Below are 16,996 nucleotides of genomic sequence, written 5' to 3' on the forward strand. Positions count from 1 at the left end.
CAATTTTGACGTTCGGTTACGGTACATAGCGATGTACGCCTAACCTCGCTTTAAGTAAGGTTATTTGACGTGTAAACCAAAGGTAGAAAACAAAGCAACAAGTTTTTTTGGGGCTTTACGTTAAAAAATTGTTGATTATGGTAATTATGTGCACATTGTTACCGAAATACTAATTACAATGTAATGTAGTTTGGAAAGTTTCGTAATTTTTCTTTACTTACTCTGCGTTTCAGGCTCGTTATTTTCGAGAAGAGGACATAGACGGTACGTTCGAATCTATTAAATTTCCCTACTCTTTACGTGTACCTACTATATTTTTACAGAGTTTAGAGAATGTTTCTATTTGTTTGCGAGAAACGGTCAAATACGTACCCTGGATGAACTTACGATCATTATGAGATCGTTAGGATTAAGTCCTACTATTGCCGAGTTGAATAAATACTTAAAAGATAAAGGTATAAGCGAAAGAAATGGATCGACGACAACGTCGAGTATTAAAACCTACCTGTTGTTGCGTTTAGGTGGAAAAATGTCGTTCGCCGATTTCTTGGAAGTGATGCATTTACAGACCAGAGCGGAAGATCTACCGAAAGAAGTGATACAAGCTTTTCAAGCTGCGGATAAATCTCGAAGCGGCACTATACCCGCTCGTCAATTAGCTCACATGTTGCTTCGTTGGGGCGAACAACTGAGCAGTAAAGAAGGTTTTACTTTTAGTTTTTTCAAATTAATAAAAGTATTGGAAGAATACTGTCGTCGACTGACTCGCCCGCGTCTATGTTTCAGTCGAACAAATCTTTCGAGAGGCTAACGTGTCTTCCAGTGGACACGTTAAATACGAAGACTTTGTAAAAATAGCATGTGCTCCGGTACCAGATTACTATTAGGGACGGACGATCGATAATTTCTATATTTTTATGAAACTTTTTCTACTGCACTGACACGCGTACACGTGTAGTGTACTGTGCGTGTACTATATAATATATGTTTATAATAAAAGGCTACTATCGTAAAAGAAGAAAAGAAAAAAAAAAAAGAATTTATTTCGAATCCAGTAAATTTCTGTTAAACGGATATAGTATTACAGTTCATCTCTACGTCACGTACAGTTACTCGGTTTAATATACGTGGAGAATGTCTTTCTGTTTGCTAAAAAGTAAATTTGTCGATAAAAAGATGTCGGCTAAACGAAATACCGAGGATAATAACATAGATCTTATTCGACGGTGTTCTTAATTAATTGTATTTTCCCATGATTGGCCACGACGCGACGCGTTGATATCTCAGTCGTCTCTGGCAGTGTTCGTGGACGGTGGTGAGCCACAAAGAATGACAGTGGTACTGACGATCGTTGTAAAGAAAAAAACGCAGAGAAGAGCTCGATCGCTTACCAACGCGACCTGTTTCCAATCTAATTCCATTCTCTCCCGATGATCTTGGTCGGCGAGTCGTTGCTCGTTCCTTTCGATCGTCGCGTGCACTCTTCCCAGAACGCGAGACCATTGAGCCTCGAGACTGCCCTCTTTTCCTAGATCTGCAACAACGTTCGTGCGTGATAAACAGGGAACGAAAGACGATAGTCGATTCGACGAAATCGACGTCTAGAACTCTTTCTCGTTGCGTTCGACGAACGATTAGACAAGGGACTCTGACCTAAAGTTGGACTGCTGGTGTTGCTCTCGTCCCTTCTGGACATGAATTTCGGCGACGACTGCGATTGCGCCACTTCCGGCTTACAGTGCAACGGACAATTGTTCTTTCTTCTCGGAGGTTCGACCGGTTCCTAACGCAAATTAGACATTAGTTGGGAAAAATATGAAGAAACGGAATAGATTGGCGAGATTACCGATCTTTTCTCCTCTTGGAAATTTAGGAAAACTACTCGAGCGAGTTTGTCCAGGACCAAAGATCGAACGATACCCGGCACTCTGGTTCCTCGAACGCCTCGATGGTGAAGATTCAAAGTGACCACCGCTAATCCTGAAGCGAACGATACCAGGCATATACTGACACCGTAATAAAGACCTGAAAAATAACGATAGGAAATGGTCGTCTGAGAAAGGAAAAAGGATCGAGTACCGTCGCGACGATCGAACGTGCGTCTACTCACTTATTAGCGGTGTTTTCTCCGTGGGCGGAAGCGTCTCGCGAATGGTCATCAAGAAGACCGTCATGGAGAGAAGAGCCGAAATCCCGAGGGTGACTTTTTCTCCCGATTCCGAGGGCACGTAGAATACCAACAGAGCTGAATAAACCAAGGGAGGGGAGGACCTGGCTGAATAAAACTTTTCCACCAGTACCGTTCCCGTGTCATGGAATATCGAACAGAGGGCATTCTTGAGCCGCGCGAAACTTTATACCACATGGCGAACGAAAAAAAAGAAAAGAAAAAGAAAGTTTCGCATAAATTTCTTCTCCCGAGCGGATAACCGAACCACCCTCTTTCGTTTAATCATAGAGATTTCATTAGAGATTAGAGACTGAAATTGCTGCGTTCCCAGCAAAGATTCCTTTTTAAAATAAAAATGCATAGAAAATTTTTGACCAGGATAAAAACCAGGATTCTACCGGTTGCGGATAATTCGACTGATCCTTGCGATACGGAATTTCAAATTGTACAAGGAATGAAAATGTTCCATAAAAATAGTAAGAAGAGAAAATAAATAAATAGAATAACCATTCACACTCACCTACACCGTTGATAAGTATGCAAGGGAGGATCAAATTAAAAACGTAGAACATCGGACGGCGTCGTAGTCGGATCTCGTAGGTGATGTCCGGATACGGTTCCGGGCAGCACGAGTAATACTCGACGTTTCTTCTCGCGGAGAAATCGAGTAGATCGAATTCGCCGTTAGCTTGGTAATTGCTCACGTCTCCTTGCTCGCTTTGTTTTTCCAGCTCGAGCTACGTAACATATTTTAACGATACACTTTCGTCGTAATCCCCCAAAGTAGAGAAGGAAAGATGATGATATTTCTATTTCAAGAGGGTAATGATCGATCGTGGAATAAAATGTGCCAACGCTTCGAGTTGATCGTAGTTTGCGGTATAATTATACTATAGTAGATCGCGTTTGATGCAACGGGACAGAAAAAATAGGAAATTTGTATTATCCGGCAGCCGGATGATTCGTTCGTTGGTGAAAGAGCAAGTTTCGCGAGAGGCGTCCAAGATTCTCCAATATGCGAGTATGCAAGACGAGGCTCGACGAAGATGGAGGAATTCGGGAAGGTTAGATTGTTGAGAGCACGGAAAGGAGATCGTATTTCGAACGTTTTAGGCGAGAAAAACGTAGCGGCACGCAAAATGTATTCAACGAGGGCGCATACGAAATGGAAAAACTCGGTGAAAGGGCGCGTGCTAGAAACGGTTCGCATTCAACTATTCTCGCATTCGGGATTAAGCTCTTGGATTCATCCGAGCCATTTTCGCGACTCGACGAGTCTCGGTAGGTATTTTCGATTTGCTGCCGTTAAGCGTCCCTGTACGTACTAGGGGGAAAAAGCTCGGTCTTTCTTCGTCGATACCAGAAAATTTCTTCTTCGTTTTGCTAGTTGAACGAACAAATTGTCAATTGCAACACAGAGTGGCAATGTTATTTATCTTTTGTTTCTAGTCGCTTTCCATTAGCATATACAGAACGGTGCACGCGTAGGATATATACATATTTATATACATATGGGATAATATACATATTTCGCAATTACGACAGTTTCATCCATTTTCTTTTTTAGGAGCGAGCTTCAGCGAAACGAAAGTGAACTTTTTCGATTCAAAGGATCCGAAGGAAGCCAGAAAACGTCGAGATTTTTAAGAGGAAGTACGGGCACAATAACGACAGGGGTCGGTGCGGCGCGGCGCGGCGCGGCGCGAGTCGAACGGTAAAAATTTAATCCGAGGCTCTCGTTCCTACCTACTTCTCGAGAGAAGTAAAGACGGTGCATTTCCGGATTGATAACGACCTCGAGAGTTTTCGAAAACAAAAGGAATTTATTTGCACGTCGCTATCGCAACTGTAAACTTTCAACGTTTCGACGAGATCGAAGCTTAATATTTTTTCCATTTTCTGCCGTCCGGACTGTCTTTGGTCGGTCTTCTGTTCGATATACCTATGATCTAGCTTAAATTGATAGATTGATTTAGCTTAAATGCAAGTCGCGTAGGTACGCTGGTTGAGATTTGCGGCTCTGGGTAAATTTTCGCGGTTCTATGACGCTCAGAACCGATAAGGACTATCGACGATCTCTTCCTCTGGTAAACAAGTTTATACAAGATACATCAAATTGTCGAGTAATTTTACTAATTGTACCATAATTTATAGGTATACGTAAACTGTCGGACCCTTGGTAGAGAAAGTAAAGTAAAGTAAAGGTTTTTCCGTAAGATTGTTGTTACTCGGTGTTGGCACAGGTTCGTAGAGTCGAGTCTTACTTGGTATCCGTCGTACGTCCACGAGGCCCATTTCAGTAGACATCGTTGCTCGTCGAAAGGGAAAAATTCCACGTCGATGTCGCAGCTACTACGAAAAATTCCGTGACTCAGCCATAGCACTTCTCCCGTGTGGCTGACGATCACGTTCGTATTGATGACTGCCGAACTGTACTGTGGATCTGCGCTACAGAGAAAGCAGGGTTAAACGGTCGCTTAAAAATTACGTACCTTACCGTTTCGCAATCGCGTAATTAATTTCAAAGGAAAAGTAAGCGTAAGCGCTTAAAAGCGAATCCTCGAACGAGAAAGATGGCCGATAAACTCCGCGAACGTTTACTATTTTCTTCCCCGGTGATGGACCGTTTCTTACTTGTTGTACAGAATCGTGTCTGGTCTCCAAATACGATTGTAGGGCACGCGAATTACCCGGATTCCAGCGAATTCCGAGGCGTTCCATTTCAAATGATGGTCCGTCCAGGATTGCGTGACCCAACAATTCGTCGTGAGTATCTGGTTCTTTTCGTCCTAGGATGAGAAATGAAACAACAAGGTCGGCATTTTTCGATCAACGGAACAACGTTTCTCGCGGCGATCGCACTTTGCTCGGTTAATTTCGCATCTCGGATCGTTGTTAGTCTAACGTCGGAAAAGATTATCTATTCGCGGATGTGCTCGCGATTATTAAGCAAGGTCGTTAACGTAAATGCAACTAGAATATTTCTAACGGACGAGATCGCGATTTCGCGTGCTCTACCGGTTAGCAGCAGCAGCAGCGAGGCGGCCGTTGGAGGATCGCGCTGGAGTATCTCGCTCGTATCGCCTATCGACGCGACAATCATCGCGAGGCCGACAAAAGAAATACATGTATATGTATGTGTAAATGAAAATTAATCGATATTTGCCGAGTCGGAGACGGCTGTATCGCCCCAACTGCCGATACACGTGGAAGTTAATGCTGCTCCGAGCAGACTTGACCCGGATTTCGTATTTCACCGCCTCGCCGAAAGAAACCAACGAAATTTCCATCCAACTACTACCCGTAGTTTGGAATTATAATAGTTTGCTTTTGCCCGAGATGCATATTGTTACGGCGCGCTGCACTGTGCCGCACCGCACCGCGACGTCTTTCGGTCCAAGATGCGGCAAAACTATTTTTACGGCATAGTTTTTCTTCTCGACTCGTTTACAAAGTACACGATACCCTTTTCTAACGTTTGCTGCCTCGATACTCACGACATCGATTATGTGATGAAGGGAAAGACCAAAGACGACCGCCAAAGGCTGAGAAGAATTTTTCGCCGGCCGAACGCCGGCGTCGTATCCATCGAGAAGATACTTGGTCAGTCTGTATTCATGCTCATCGCCGAAGCCTGTGAGAAAACCAATTTTTAATTACTATTTTATTTAATTTCATCGAGGTCTCGAGTAACGAAATTGATTCTTGATCACGAATCGAACGCGTCCAAGGAAGGAAAGCAAGCAACCTTTTAAAAATTCTTTCTTCTTCCTAATAACGAATCCAATTCCGATCGTTTTATCAAGGCTATCCGTTCTAATGTTTCCGATCTGTACGCGGAAGCGTTCGTTCCATTCGAGTGGCTATTGTGTCCCGAAACGCGACGAAGCCCTATCCTTCCAGACAAGACCTAATCCTACTATCGTTTTATCTTTTCAGAGAGCTAACCAACCAGCCGTTGCCTTCGAATCTCAATTAGATAAAAGATCTTTCAGTGTGCAAGAGACAATAGAGCATCGTGATCCGATGGTTGTTGAAACCTACCTAAAAGTACGGGAAAATTCTATACAACTTTCGAAGCAATCCGTACGAACCAAGCAAACGGCTTTAAATTTAAATTAACCTATACTACACGTTCATACAGTTTTCACTGTTCGTCCGGGTTGGGTTTGGGAAATTGGAAAAATGTTACGAGAAACGGTCCTCGCGCGTTCAGTTTTGCGAGACGCGTGATCGCGCGAGTATCACGGTTCACAGAATTTCTCTCCCCAAACCCTCTTAATTCCGATCGTTAAATCTCGACGTCACTGTCGCGGTATAGCGGGTCGGTTCTACATATATACGGAGGCGTTTCACTTTTCTGAATCGTTCAACGGACAACCTTACAGCTTTTTCCAATGTTCTAAAGAGAGGACGAAACGTAATTGAAAAGTATCGGAAGAGTCGCGAGCTAAATAAAGAAACTTTTGATAGTTTTCCAAGCGCTCGGAAATCCAGTTTCAGAACCCCAAAACCCAAAAAATCTATTTTTCACGCGTCTCTACCGACAAAAATAACAGATCGCGAGGCGCTCGGTTTATTTGAAAGGTTCGTTCGTTGTCGCTTAGAAATACTCGATCGCTCGCTGTGGCGCGGCGCTGCGATGTGTTCGAGAGAAAAAGAAAGAACGCGAAAAACCGATTTCCTTCGTCGCATAAATTCTATTTCACCGTAACACTGTTTTCAAAAGCGTTGCGACTTAAATCCGTGCTTTGAGGACAATTGGAGCGCAATGATTTTTAGCAGCGGCGGCAGTTTTATCCTCTTGTACCTACACGCTGCTGCCCACGATACATCACCTAGCTCTTTCAATCTCTGCTAGTAATTATTTCGAACAATTCCTTTAGTTATTAACGTACAAAGAGAATACCTGCGAGATATATTATACCAAGAGGAAAGAAGGAACAAGATAGCGGATGGTATTAAAGTAAGATCACCTATCGGGCATTCGGTTTCAGAGTATACATCCGTGGCTTATACTCGAAATGCAGCGATAAAAAAAAGTTTAAATCGGCCATCGACACGACCGGTATAATGTCCGGCGGATAAATGTACAACTCTCGTCTCGTTGTTGCGCGAGCATCGAGGGATTCGCTTTTTCATCCGCGCGTCGAGAGCTTTTCGATAAAGGTTCACCCGTGACACACGGAATCCTAAGAAAACTACCACGTGAAAAATCCTATTTAGAATTAATTTTGCAAGGCGTTGGCCAACCGCGGATTCGTTCCGTGAGCGGACCATCTTTTTATCGCGACTTCTTAGGCGTTTGAGCTTTTGCCTCTCGTCGTCAAAGAAGAAAATGTGTGTTTTAAACGAGAGATTGACGAGCATAGTCGCCAGAGACGAACAACCACAAACGATAAAATATATTCTCTCGTCGTCTCGACGAAAATTTCTTCGCGCATAAACAGCTAAGAAAAATTACCTGCGCTGCTAGATCGTAAATCGCTCTAACCTGTTTATTATACGAGTCTCGGTTACATTCGTTGCTTCTCATAGTAAACGTTAACGACAAAAACTTGATTCGATGCTTTTTCCAATTATTAAATATTTATTATCGAATCGATCGAACCCCGTTTACCGATAACGTTGCTAAGATACAAGAACCTTTGCTTCTACTCTCGACAACGGTTTTGGTTTCTTAAGGAAACGTGTACGCAAACGATTCCTAATTACACGATCGAAATTCTCCAAGGATAACAGAATGATTACGCACGTTTACAGTTTTTCTTAATCTGGACTCTTTACGCGTAAAACCAGAGGCCAGACCCCATATACGAGCACACGGCGAGCACGACCGAGAGAGAATTTCCCTTTACGTAGTTGAATTTGCAACCGCGCGATCCCCACCCCCGGGAGGGGACACGGATGTCGCAATAAAATCGAATCCGTGCAGTCGCTGTGGACTTTTTTCGTCGCTTAATTTTACCGCAGGTGGGAAAATTTTCCTAGCCAGAAACTCATTTACAACTCAATCGGTGCTCGTGAAATTCCAGCCTAGAAAATCCTGTTGGGGGCGAGCAATTCGGTTATCGAACAGACAGAAGAAATTGCCCTTAATCGGTACTCGTTGCGGCTGACTGACTGGCTTTAGACGATCTCGGCTACGCATCGAAATTAAATCGCCTATGCAAATAGATCATCTTCCATCGCGAATCAGACATCTAACCGACACGACCGGCGGTGGTCTTGCTCCTAATCTTTCTTTCTTATTTACAAACAATTATTACTCGTACCGAACAAAATTATCAATTTAACGAGTTCGATTCTATGTTATTCGACTCTTTATTTTTCTTCCTCGAGCTGTATCGTCATCGACCAAAAACGGCGAAACGCCGAAACACCGAAACACTCGTTATACACCAATATCCATACCTATTAGAGACGGATAAAAAATTACTCGACATCGGCCGATCGAGGGTTTAACGAAAGTAAAAAACCAACATTTCTTAAACACCCATTGAAATACAACTGATAAATACGATCTCTGTTAAAAAATACTTGTGAAATTTATCAACGTCGAACATATTATTGGTCTGCGATTGAAATTAACACGCTGGCTGAAAAGAAAATTCAACAAACTATACCTTACGTCTTGTCGGTACGTATCAGGTAGGAGAATTTTATCCATGGAGCCGTACGTTAAATCAATCTTTATATGTGTATGTGAAAAATATACAACTTCCAAGGATTAAATTTAAATATCGCTCGCGTACAAATAACGTGGTTACTTATATCAATCAGACTTTCCACGTCGTTCGTAAACAAACAACTTTTTGGTAAATTTATTAAATTAATAGATAGAAACGATCGAATACCATTTTGGAATTTATTTCTCGACAACTTAAAATCGTTTCGTTCCGGCTAAACGAATATTTAATATTCGTGCACGCACGAGTAGTAAAATCGCGACTAATCGAATAAAAATAAATGTTTTTAAATTAAGAGACGATTAAATAAATTAGTTAATGCGAAGGAATGGAAAACGAAGAGACTCACCGCTAGCGAAAGTGATGGCCAGAACTCCGTAACGAAATAACAGGACCAACGGCGACATGGAATTGATGGACCACTTAAACGCGAGACCGCCTGTCCTCGACTGGTGTCCGATGCATTTCAACCACCGTGCAATTTCGACCCTGAATCCCGCGCTACTACCCCTACCAACGCGTCTATTCCCAAGGAAATTCGCGCAGGCGTTTCAAACAATACAGACACGAAAGTTAAACAAACTGCTTCTAGTACGGAACGTTCCATCTGTCAACCTGTCCGTACACTTTCTCCAATTCTAAACACAATACACACATTAATTACAACAATGACGCTTCCTTACAAATTTTCTTCAGTTTTAACGTAACTTTCCTCGTGGCGAATCTTGGAAGATGCCTGCCTGCCTGGGGATCGCCAGCAACCGATTCACCTCTCCCCGGCAAAAACTAAAAATAAAACACTCCTTTTAGAAATATTATTTTACAAATATCACGCGTATAGTTCAATCTTTAAACGATCACCCTTTTTGCGTTGTTTTCCTCTTCCATTGATTTTCACCTGTCACACACCGGCACACTGCCGCCGTTCTTCAAATTGACAAGTGACTTTCATCCGTATAGAGAAATTTTTCAGTTACGATAAACTAATTGAAAATTTCTCGTTGTACGTTTACGATCGGTAAATTTATTTCACGACCTAGGAAGAGTTCGGTGCAATGACATCGTATACGTACGAATCGTCTGAAAAATGGACGCAAAGACGAGTCAGTGTTTAAAGTGCGAGGGGGACGTGACGATGGACATCGATCACTGTCCAAAATGCGCAGCTTCTCTAAAATTTGTCAAAAAATCTGGCCCACTCGTGGTTAGACAGGGCAAGACAGCAGAGACCGTGAAAATTCCCGTTAAATCTGTGGAGGGTAGCTACGTGATGCAAATCGTTTCTATTGGAATTAGACCCGACAACGTTTACGAGGTTCGACACAGTTCACGAATATATCGATGCTCGACGAACAACCAATTAAATTTATTTATTTTTATTATAGGCAAGAATGTTTTTAGCACCGGAAGTGGACATGTCTTCGATCAAAATAACTGTCAAGGGGTGCAATCTCCGCGTGAACGTGTGCAAACCCTTCGACGATCGAATCGCGAATCAACTGCCGGGCATTGCAGAAAAATCGGTTCTCGGTGATCTGATCAAAACAACCATGAAACATTGCGAGAATTTTCTCATACCGGACGACATCGATGGCGAGAAAGTTCGCGCGGTGGTGGACAACAAGCACAGAATGCTCGTTCTCACGGCACCTGCGATCAAACCTAGCAAAGCGAGAAAGAAATTTATCGTAAAGAGTTGAAAAAAGAAATTCCTTTTTTTTTTTTTTTTTTTTTTTTTTACACCAAGCTACCGACGATCGAAACAGATAATCGTGCATTGTCAAAATTGATCAGCTTTTCGGTTAACCTTGAAATATTACGTCAAACATGTTTTAATAATTTGTAAATTCATACCGATCGTCATGGATAGTTTGCCACATCACTGCCGCGAAAACGCGACTATTTTTAAGCAAAACGATTACATGAACTTCGAAACGATGTCGAACGGGCTGAGAACGAGTTTCAAGTTTGACAAGATTCCGAACTTTTACATCATCGAGAATAAAGAATGCTACGCTGTACGTTTGTTGCAACTGCTCTTGGCGCAATTACTTTTTTCATTCCTATAGAATGTTTAATCAAAGGTTATTGGATGTTCGCAGGCGGAAATGAAGATCGAGGGATTAAAAGTAGGGACGGCTACTCTAGCCGCTGAAAACTTGTTGAACATCAAATTGCACAGTTCCGAAGACTGGTCGCGCGTCAGCAACTTGAACTTTCTGATACCGCCGGAAGCGAACGCGAAGAAAGTGTCGGTCGAGGTATTCAATGACACGATCTTCGTGCGAGCTCCTCTTAAGAAGAGATACTCGTAACATTTAATGTATATTTATCGTTACATCGGTCAATACGTGGATAAATTACCCGTCGAAGGTGTCGGAGAGATCAATTACAAGGCGGGGGGTTGCCCTATATATTAGTTGTCATCCCATTTTTTTATTCAAAACAAATAAAGCTCGTGGGTCAACGAGTTGTCGATAAAAAGTTTTTACTTCTTGGCAGGCACGGTTTTCGATGCCTTCGGTTTCGCAGCTTTCTCCGTTGTTTTCATCGATTTCGGTTCCGCAGCTTTCTCGGTTGGTTTTCTCGCTTTCGCGGGTTTAGCCGTCGCCGCGACGCTGGTTCTTGCTTTTTTCGCGGCGCCCGACTTTTTGGGTTTCACTGCTTTCGCGAGCATAATGTGCTTCCTACGTCTCTCCTGCAGCAGCTTCGATTTTATAGCCGGTGCGGTCTTTGGTAGCTTCATCTATACGCGCAAAGTATCTCGTTAGACTTTATACCTAGAGACTCTCGATATTATTCAACATTGGAAATTCAACTTACTCCGCGTTTCTCCGCTAAAAGAATCTCCCTCTCTTGTTGACGTTTCGTCGCCGTCAAAATTGCCGCACGTTTCAGCACAGCAGCGTACGGGTTCAGACGCAACATCGCGCGAGTATTGGACAACGGATTCAGCTTCTTCACGCTGCGGACCACCCTCTTCCTGCAATCGCAAAACCTTTTCTTCAAAACACGCATCGCGAGGCAAACAAGCGATATATTTTTCTTAGAAACGCATCAGTTAAAATAGTAAAGTTATCACTGTCAATCAGCAACACAGACCAAAAATAATTCATCATGAACACGATATAGATCTTATTGTTCAAGGTATGTGTAACGTGTAGGATTGTTACGAACCTTGGTGCTCTCAAAACTTTACGAATTTCATCGGCTTTCAAGAGTCTCGACAAATCCGTATTAGCCATCTTTGGGAAGGGCAAGTTATAACCAGCTTTAAGTTGAGATTCCTTGCGCCAGGTTCCATAAAGAGCATCCAGCTTTTCAAAAGCGGACTTTGTCCAAATTACGAATCGTCCGACATGACCACCGGGTGCCAACTTGAGAATATTCACTTTGTTGATGTTCATAAGATCAACACCGGGAATGTTGCGAAACGCCTTACGAATACCCTAAGGGGAGCACGAATAAAAAACTATACAATCATTTCCGCGTACCGAAGAAACCACAATAAACTAATTCATCGGTCATTTTCTTACCTGATCTTGACCATACACGATCAAGGGTCCTCGACGTTGAATGCGTCTGCGATTACGCATTTTACCCTTACCTGCACGGAAACGTTGCGACTTGTATACCTACGAATAAATAAAAGAAAGATACTACGATAAATAGAATTTTGTTATACCACGATCGACTGTTTGGTTACATTTACCCCTATTCTAGCAACTAAATTAGCTAGCCAAGAACGCCTAGTAGCCATGTTTCTTTAGCACCCGATAGGAGCATCTCGATTAAACGTGTTTTAACAGAGACGCGGACATTTAACGGTGCAGATAAAAAATATATAATATATCGCTCAAAGATACACTTACTTTTTGGATATCGTTCCACGCCTTGATACGTCTCAAAAATATAACGGCATGTTTAGTTTTGTTATATTCTTGAATTTTGTCCGACACTACCAAAGGAAATTCTGGAACTTCTTGGATCATATGACCTAAACATTAAAGAAAAATCAAACTATTGGAATTCAATACCAATCTAATTATCAATGGATATTCATCACGGCAACACGGACCAAAAAAATTCACTGCAAAATTAATTCACTAATTCGCGACGCTAAATATAGACGTGACTCGACCAGTTGATCGATTACCTTTAGATTGTACAAGAGCCGGGACACCGGATGCAGCAATAGCAGAAACTAGAGCGTATCTTTTTTGGTTAACGTTAATTTTACGATGCCAACGTCGCCAAGGTTTCGTCGGAGCAAACATTCGTCCCCCTCTACACATGTTGCCAAACGCACCTTGTCCAGAGCGGTGAGTACCGCCGCCTCGTACACGAGGGATACGTGCTACGGCACGTCCTGTACCCCATGATTCGGCGGAGGTTTGATGACCTGATAAAACAAACCTATATTTAATAATTTCACCGTTAGTTAAAACATATATCACGATGCTTTGATTCTCGAGCGGAATAACGATCAAAAAAAATTTATACTCACCAGCCTCCTTGGATACGCAATACGGCTGTCTACTATTCTTTGATACTTGTTGATGAACAAAATTCACAACGTCTGGCCGAATCGGTGCTTTAAATACAGCAGGTAAAGAAATAGTATCTCCCGATGACTCATTTTTATCAGTATACACCGTAACAAGCGGTCGCGCCGTTGATAACGACTGTAAAAAAAAGAAAAAATCATTAAAGGTACGTGTATTTCAGAATATTTTTCAAGTAATATCGAGAAATACGGTTAGAGGTAAAATTATGTGTTCCCGTTTAACTCGAAACGAGAAACGATCTCGATCGACACACGGCGTATGGCGGATCGAAAAAATTACGATTATTACACGTTCAATATAAACATTTAAATACGAATCGAAACAATTTCATTACACCGAAGAACACGAGCAGAAAAAAATTATGTATACTCGACAGGTGCACGATGAAAGATTTTTCTAAACCGAGTTACATTAATATTGAAACTACAAATTATCACACGTGGTCAATGATGCGGTGGATACTGAAACTCTGTATTTGATGCGAAATTCTTAGGAACCGAGAAATGCTTTAACAATGAAACGATATTAAACGTTAGTATAAAATGAATTCCGAATAAAATGTAAGATTTCTTACCATCTCGCGGTCCTTTTACAACCTTTCACGCATCAGACGAACCAGGCACCCAACACGCCTCGCCTGGTCGAAAAGGAAGAAGGACGCAAACGGAAATTGTACAAGCTCGCGCATGCTCAGAATCAAAAAGAGCGTTTCTGCGACGCTGTTCACAGTCGTGCCAACTGAAATACCTAAACACGCATAAACTTTTGATGAACAAAAAATATGTTTCAACGATTAAATATTCCTTAGAAACAAGTAAAAAACCGTAAGCAATAATCTTATTTAACTAAATATTTTCAAGCACCCTTTCAGCCTTAATTATTCGTTTCGTTCAAGGGGAAAGTCACTAGTTCCAGCTATTTTCTTTTTTTCCTTCTTAATAAATTCCAATAATATCAAGTTCCATATACATATGTATGATCTGGAAAACAAAGGTAAGAAGAAGTTAAAAAATTTATACCAAAAATATGAGGATATAATTTATATATAATATTTTGGGATTACAATGCTTTTTACGTTATATGAAAAATAAGTAATAGAAATACATTCGAAAAATTTGATTCGATTCTCAAATTTACAGAATGTTGTTGAAACATAAGTTTCTCGTTTCGTTAATACTTGACAAGCGATGATATCTATTTATTGTACTCGATATGCTATTGTAAACCTTAAAGAACGTCATTTAACGTTTCTATCGCGCGACAATTGAAAGTGTACCATAAAGGCGAAGGGAAAATGGAAACAGGACTTGGTAACTTTCTCTTGGCTCGGTTCAAATTCGCGTTACCGAGTGTTTGTTGCGGTGGACATAATTTTTGTTTACGGAAATTTCATCAAAGATACAAGGATTTATTTATCTATTTTCTGCTAAATGGCAGGGGAAGTTATCGTCGACGCGTTGCCGTACATAGATCAAGGCTACGATGAACCGGGAGTTAGAGAAGCGGTAAATAAAGTTTTCTTTTTGTAAATTTTAGACTAAAATAAATTACGATTGAATCGTTTATATTTTTATTTACATTTTAATTAAGTAAACGAAAATAGTATGTTATAATTAATGAATATTTTAGGCCTTGGCAATGGTCGAAGAGGAAACACGTAGATACAGACCGACCAAGAATTATTTAGAACATTTACCACCGCTGAATATAAATGCTTTTGAAACAGATGTAATGAAACACGAATTCGAGCGAATGCAAAATCGTTTACCCATGGAGGTACTAAGCATGAAACGTTACGAATTACCTCCACCGCCACCAGGCAAAATGAACGATCTTGCTGCATGGAACGAAAGCGTAGAAAACAGTAGCGCGCAACTAGAACATCAAGCTACTCGGTATACGATAATTTTAACATCGTGATCCCCGGCACCACGTTAGATAAAATTACTTTTTTATCGTTGCAACGTTTTATATTTTTGCAGAATCTGTAACCTCGAATTAATGATGGAATATGGATGCGAAGCTTGGAAATCTTATTTAGAAATATTAGTACAGTTAGTAAGTCAAGCACAGAAACAGTTGCAAGCATTAAGGAAAAAGATTCAGGAGGTCAACTGGCAAAGAAAATCGATGCAGACTCAAGGAGGGGAAAAACTGAGGGCATTAGAGGCACAGTGGGTCGGACTGGTATCGAAGAACTACGAAATTGAACAAGCATGCGTTCACTTGGAGGAAGAAATACAAAAATCGATGATGAATAAAGGTGAAGCTGTGGAAATCAATGATGTACCGGGGGAAGAAGAACCAGATGTTCCAGGAAAAAGTGCCACAGAGGTTATGGCGACCGAAATGAGTCAACAAGAACAAGAAAATTAAAAAATTTAAAAATCCTGTAACAGAATTAATGTGTAAATTTGTAAATTATTGTTTTATATGCATATTTAAATATATTAAATGTTTAAAGTTAACATAATCGTATTCGTCTTGCCTTGTATTAAAAATCTTTGTACAGACTGTACTACTGGATACGTTTAACGATATTGTGTAAACACGACGTCGTTGTTCGATATCGAACGATCGTTTTCTTTTTGAAATAACACTATTCGAAAATTCCTGACATTAGTGGAAAAGTGGTCTACGAAATAGAGCGTTAAAAAATTTCGAATAGTTTCACATTTTTTTGCCATCCTTTTTGTAACAGAACGCAAAACGATTTGCCTTAAAATCGGAGAGGTTAACGTTAACGAGGAACAGACTGCAAGAAGCATCTGATAAAGGAAACAGCGATCGAAAGAAAAACCGTGTCAACGGAAATATCAACGCACTTGAGCACTTTGAAAATATTATATTGATGAGACCGAGTTAAGAATTGCGTTAGTGGAAATTGAAAAAGAGAGAAGAATGCCAGCCGGGGTATCGTCGTTTCGATTCATATCTTTCTCTACATTATCGATATTGTCTATGATGGCTGGTGCACAATGGGTTCACGTCATTTATAGACCACTGGACGATTTAGACGATTTGATAGAACAGGCAGTGAAGGAAAAATTAACGAAAACGTAATTGCAACGGATATACCATAGAATGTAACAACGATTAGACTTTGTAAATAAATACGACTATGCGAATATAAAGGTTACAGTAACTACTCTTTATTCGTTTAAATAGTGAAATTTTTATGATAGAGATCAGGAGAATAGAAGTTTACACGGTTGATAAAATTAATAAACTAACGCGCGATGGTAGTAGATTTAATAAAGCACAATTTATTTCATCATAGTTTACACGTATCACGCTTTTCTTTATGCTTGAAATATACATATTTACAAGACGAATATCACGGATCTATAAATGACATATAGTATTAAGTAACAATTATTTATACGTCATGGTATATCTGGAGGACGCTCTTAAATAGTTTGCTTGCATCGATGTATGTATTCCGGCAGCAGAATCACGTAAGCCTAGCTCTGTAATTTAAATCCATTTAGGATAGCTACTACACGTGTCGACTTGTTCGTAGAATTCGAAAAAGCGAATAGTCAAGCGTTATTCTCTGGCAACTACTC

General features: G+C 40.9%; 5 protein-coding genes across 8 annotated transcripts; 3 read left to right on the forward strand and 2 right to left on the reverse strand.

Moving 5' to 3' along the window:
* LOC143346790 (calmodulin-like protein 4) lies at positions 1-1,022 on the forward strand. The gene is made up of 5 exons (XM_076775264.1): positions 1-140; positions 234-264; positions 324-455; positions 522-704; positions 787-1,022. Exons 1-5 carry the CDS (start codon positions 138-140, stop codon positions 885-887), a joined length of 450 nt encoding a protein of 149 aa, XP_076631379.1. The 5' UTR covers positions 1-137; the 3' UTR covers positions 888-1,022.
* A 1-nt stretch (position 1,023) lies between these two features.
* Positions 1,024-9,547, reverse strand: LOC143346785 (neuronal acetylcholine receptor subunit alpha-7). 2 transcript variants are annotated; one of them, XM_076775257.1, is made up of 9 exons: positions 9,209-9,547; positions 5,668-5,804; positions 4,805-4,959; positions 4,435-4,618; positions 2,691-2,907; positions 2,111-2,245; positions 1,847-2,025; positions 1,654-1,783; positions 1,024-1,534 (listed from the first exon to the last, which is right to left on the reverse strand). In XM_076775257.1, exons 1-9 carry the CDS (start codon positions 9,264-9,266, stop codon positions 1,284-1,286), a joined length of 1,446 nt encoding a protein of 481 aa, XP_076631372.1. In that variant the 5' UTR covers positions 9,267-9,547; the 3' UTR covers positions 1,024-1,283. The 2 variants fall into 2 exon arrangements, with proteins under 2 accessions (XP_076631372.1, XP_076631373.1); XM_076775258.1 differs by having other exon boundaries at positions 2,111-2,275; positions 9,209-9,494.
* A 1,726-nt stretch (positions 9,548-11,273) lies between these two features.
* Positions 11,274-14,137, reverse strand: Rpl4 (ribosomal protein L4). The gene is made up of 8 exons (XM_076775260.1): positions 14,002-14,137; positions 13,367-13,544; positions 13,016-13,261; positions 12,732-12,856; positions 12,396-12,494; positions 12,037-12,308; positions 11,683-11,842; positions 11,274-11,605 (listed from the first exon to the last, which is right to left on the reverse strand). Exons 1-8 carry the CDS (start codon positions 14,002-14,004, stop codon positions 11,348-11,350), a joined length of 1,341 nt encoding a protein of 446 aa, XP_076631375.1. The 5' UTR covers positions 14,005-14,137; the 3' UTR covers positions 11,274-11,347.
* A 56-nt stretch (positions 14,138-14,193) lies between these two features.
* On the forward strand, positions 14,194-15,867 carry Bcas2 (BCAS2 pre-mRNA processing factor). Of its 3 annotated transcripts, none has more exons than XM_076775263.1 (4): positions 14,194-14,251; positions 14,865-14,932; positions 15,057-15,322; positions 15,410-15,867. In XM_076775263.1, exons 3-4 carry the CDS (start codon positions 15,066-15,068, stop codon positions 15,801-15,803), a joined length of 651 nt encoding a protein of 216 aa, XP_076631378.1. In that variant the 5' UTR covers positions 14,194-14,251; positions 14,865-14,932; positions 15,057-15,065; the 3' UTR covers positions 15,804-15,867. The 3 variants fall into 3 exon arrangements, with proteins under 3 accessions (XP_076631378.1, XP_076631376.1, XP_076631377.1); XM_076775261.1 differs by lacking the exon at positions 14,194-14,251 and adding an exon at positions 14,372-14,420; XM_076775262.1 differs by lacking the exon at positions 14,194-14,251 and having other exon boundaries at positions 14,743-14,932.
* Positions 15,868-15,956: 89 nt separating this feature from the next.
* Positions 15,957-16,703, forward strand: Sloth2 (ubiquinol-cytochrome c reductase complex assembly factor 6 sloth 2). The gene has a single exon (XM_076775265.1). It carries the CDS (start codon positions 16,329-16,331, stop codon positions 16,488-16,490), a length of 162 nt encoding a protein of 53 aa, XP_076631380.1. The 5' UTR covers positions 15,957-16,328; the 3' UTR covers positions 16,491-16,703.
* The last annotated feature ends 293 nt before the right edge of the window (positions 16,704-16,996 follow it).

This window comes from Colletes latitarsis, chromosome 10 (genome assembly GCF_051014445.1).
Source record: "Colletes latitarsis isolate SP2378_abdomen chromosome 10, iyColLati1, whole genome shotgun sequence".
Lineage (NCBI taxonomy): Eukaryota > Metazoa > Arthropoda > Insecta > Hymenoptera > Colletidae > Colletes > Colletes latitarsis.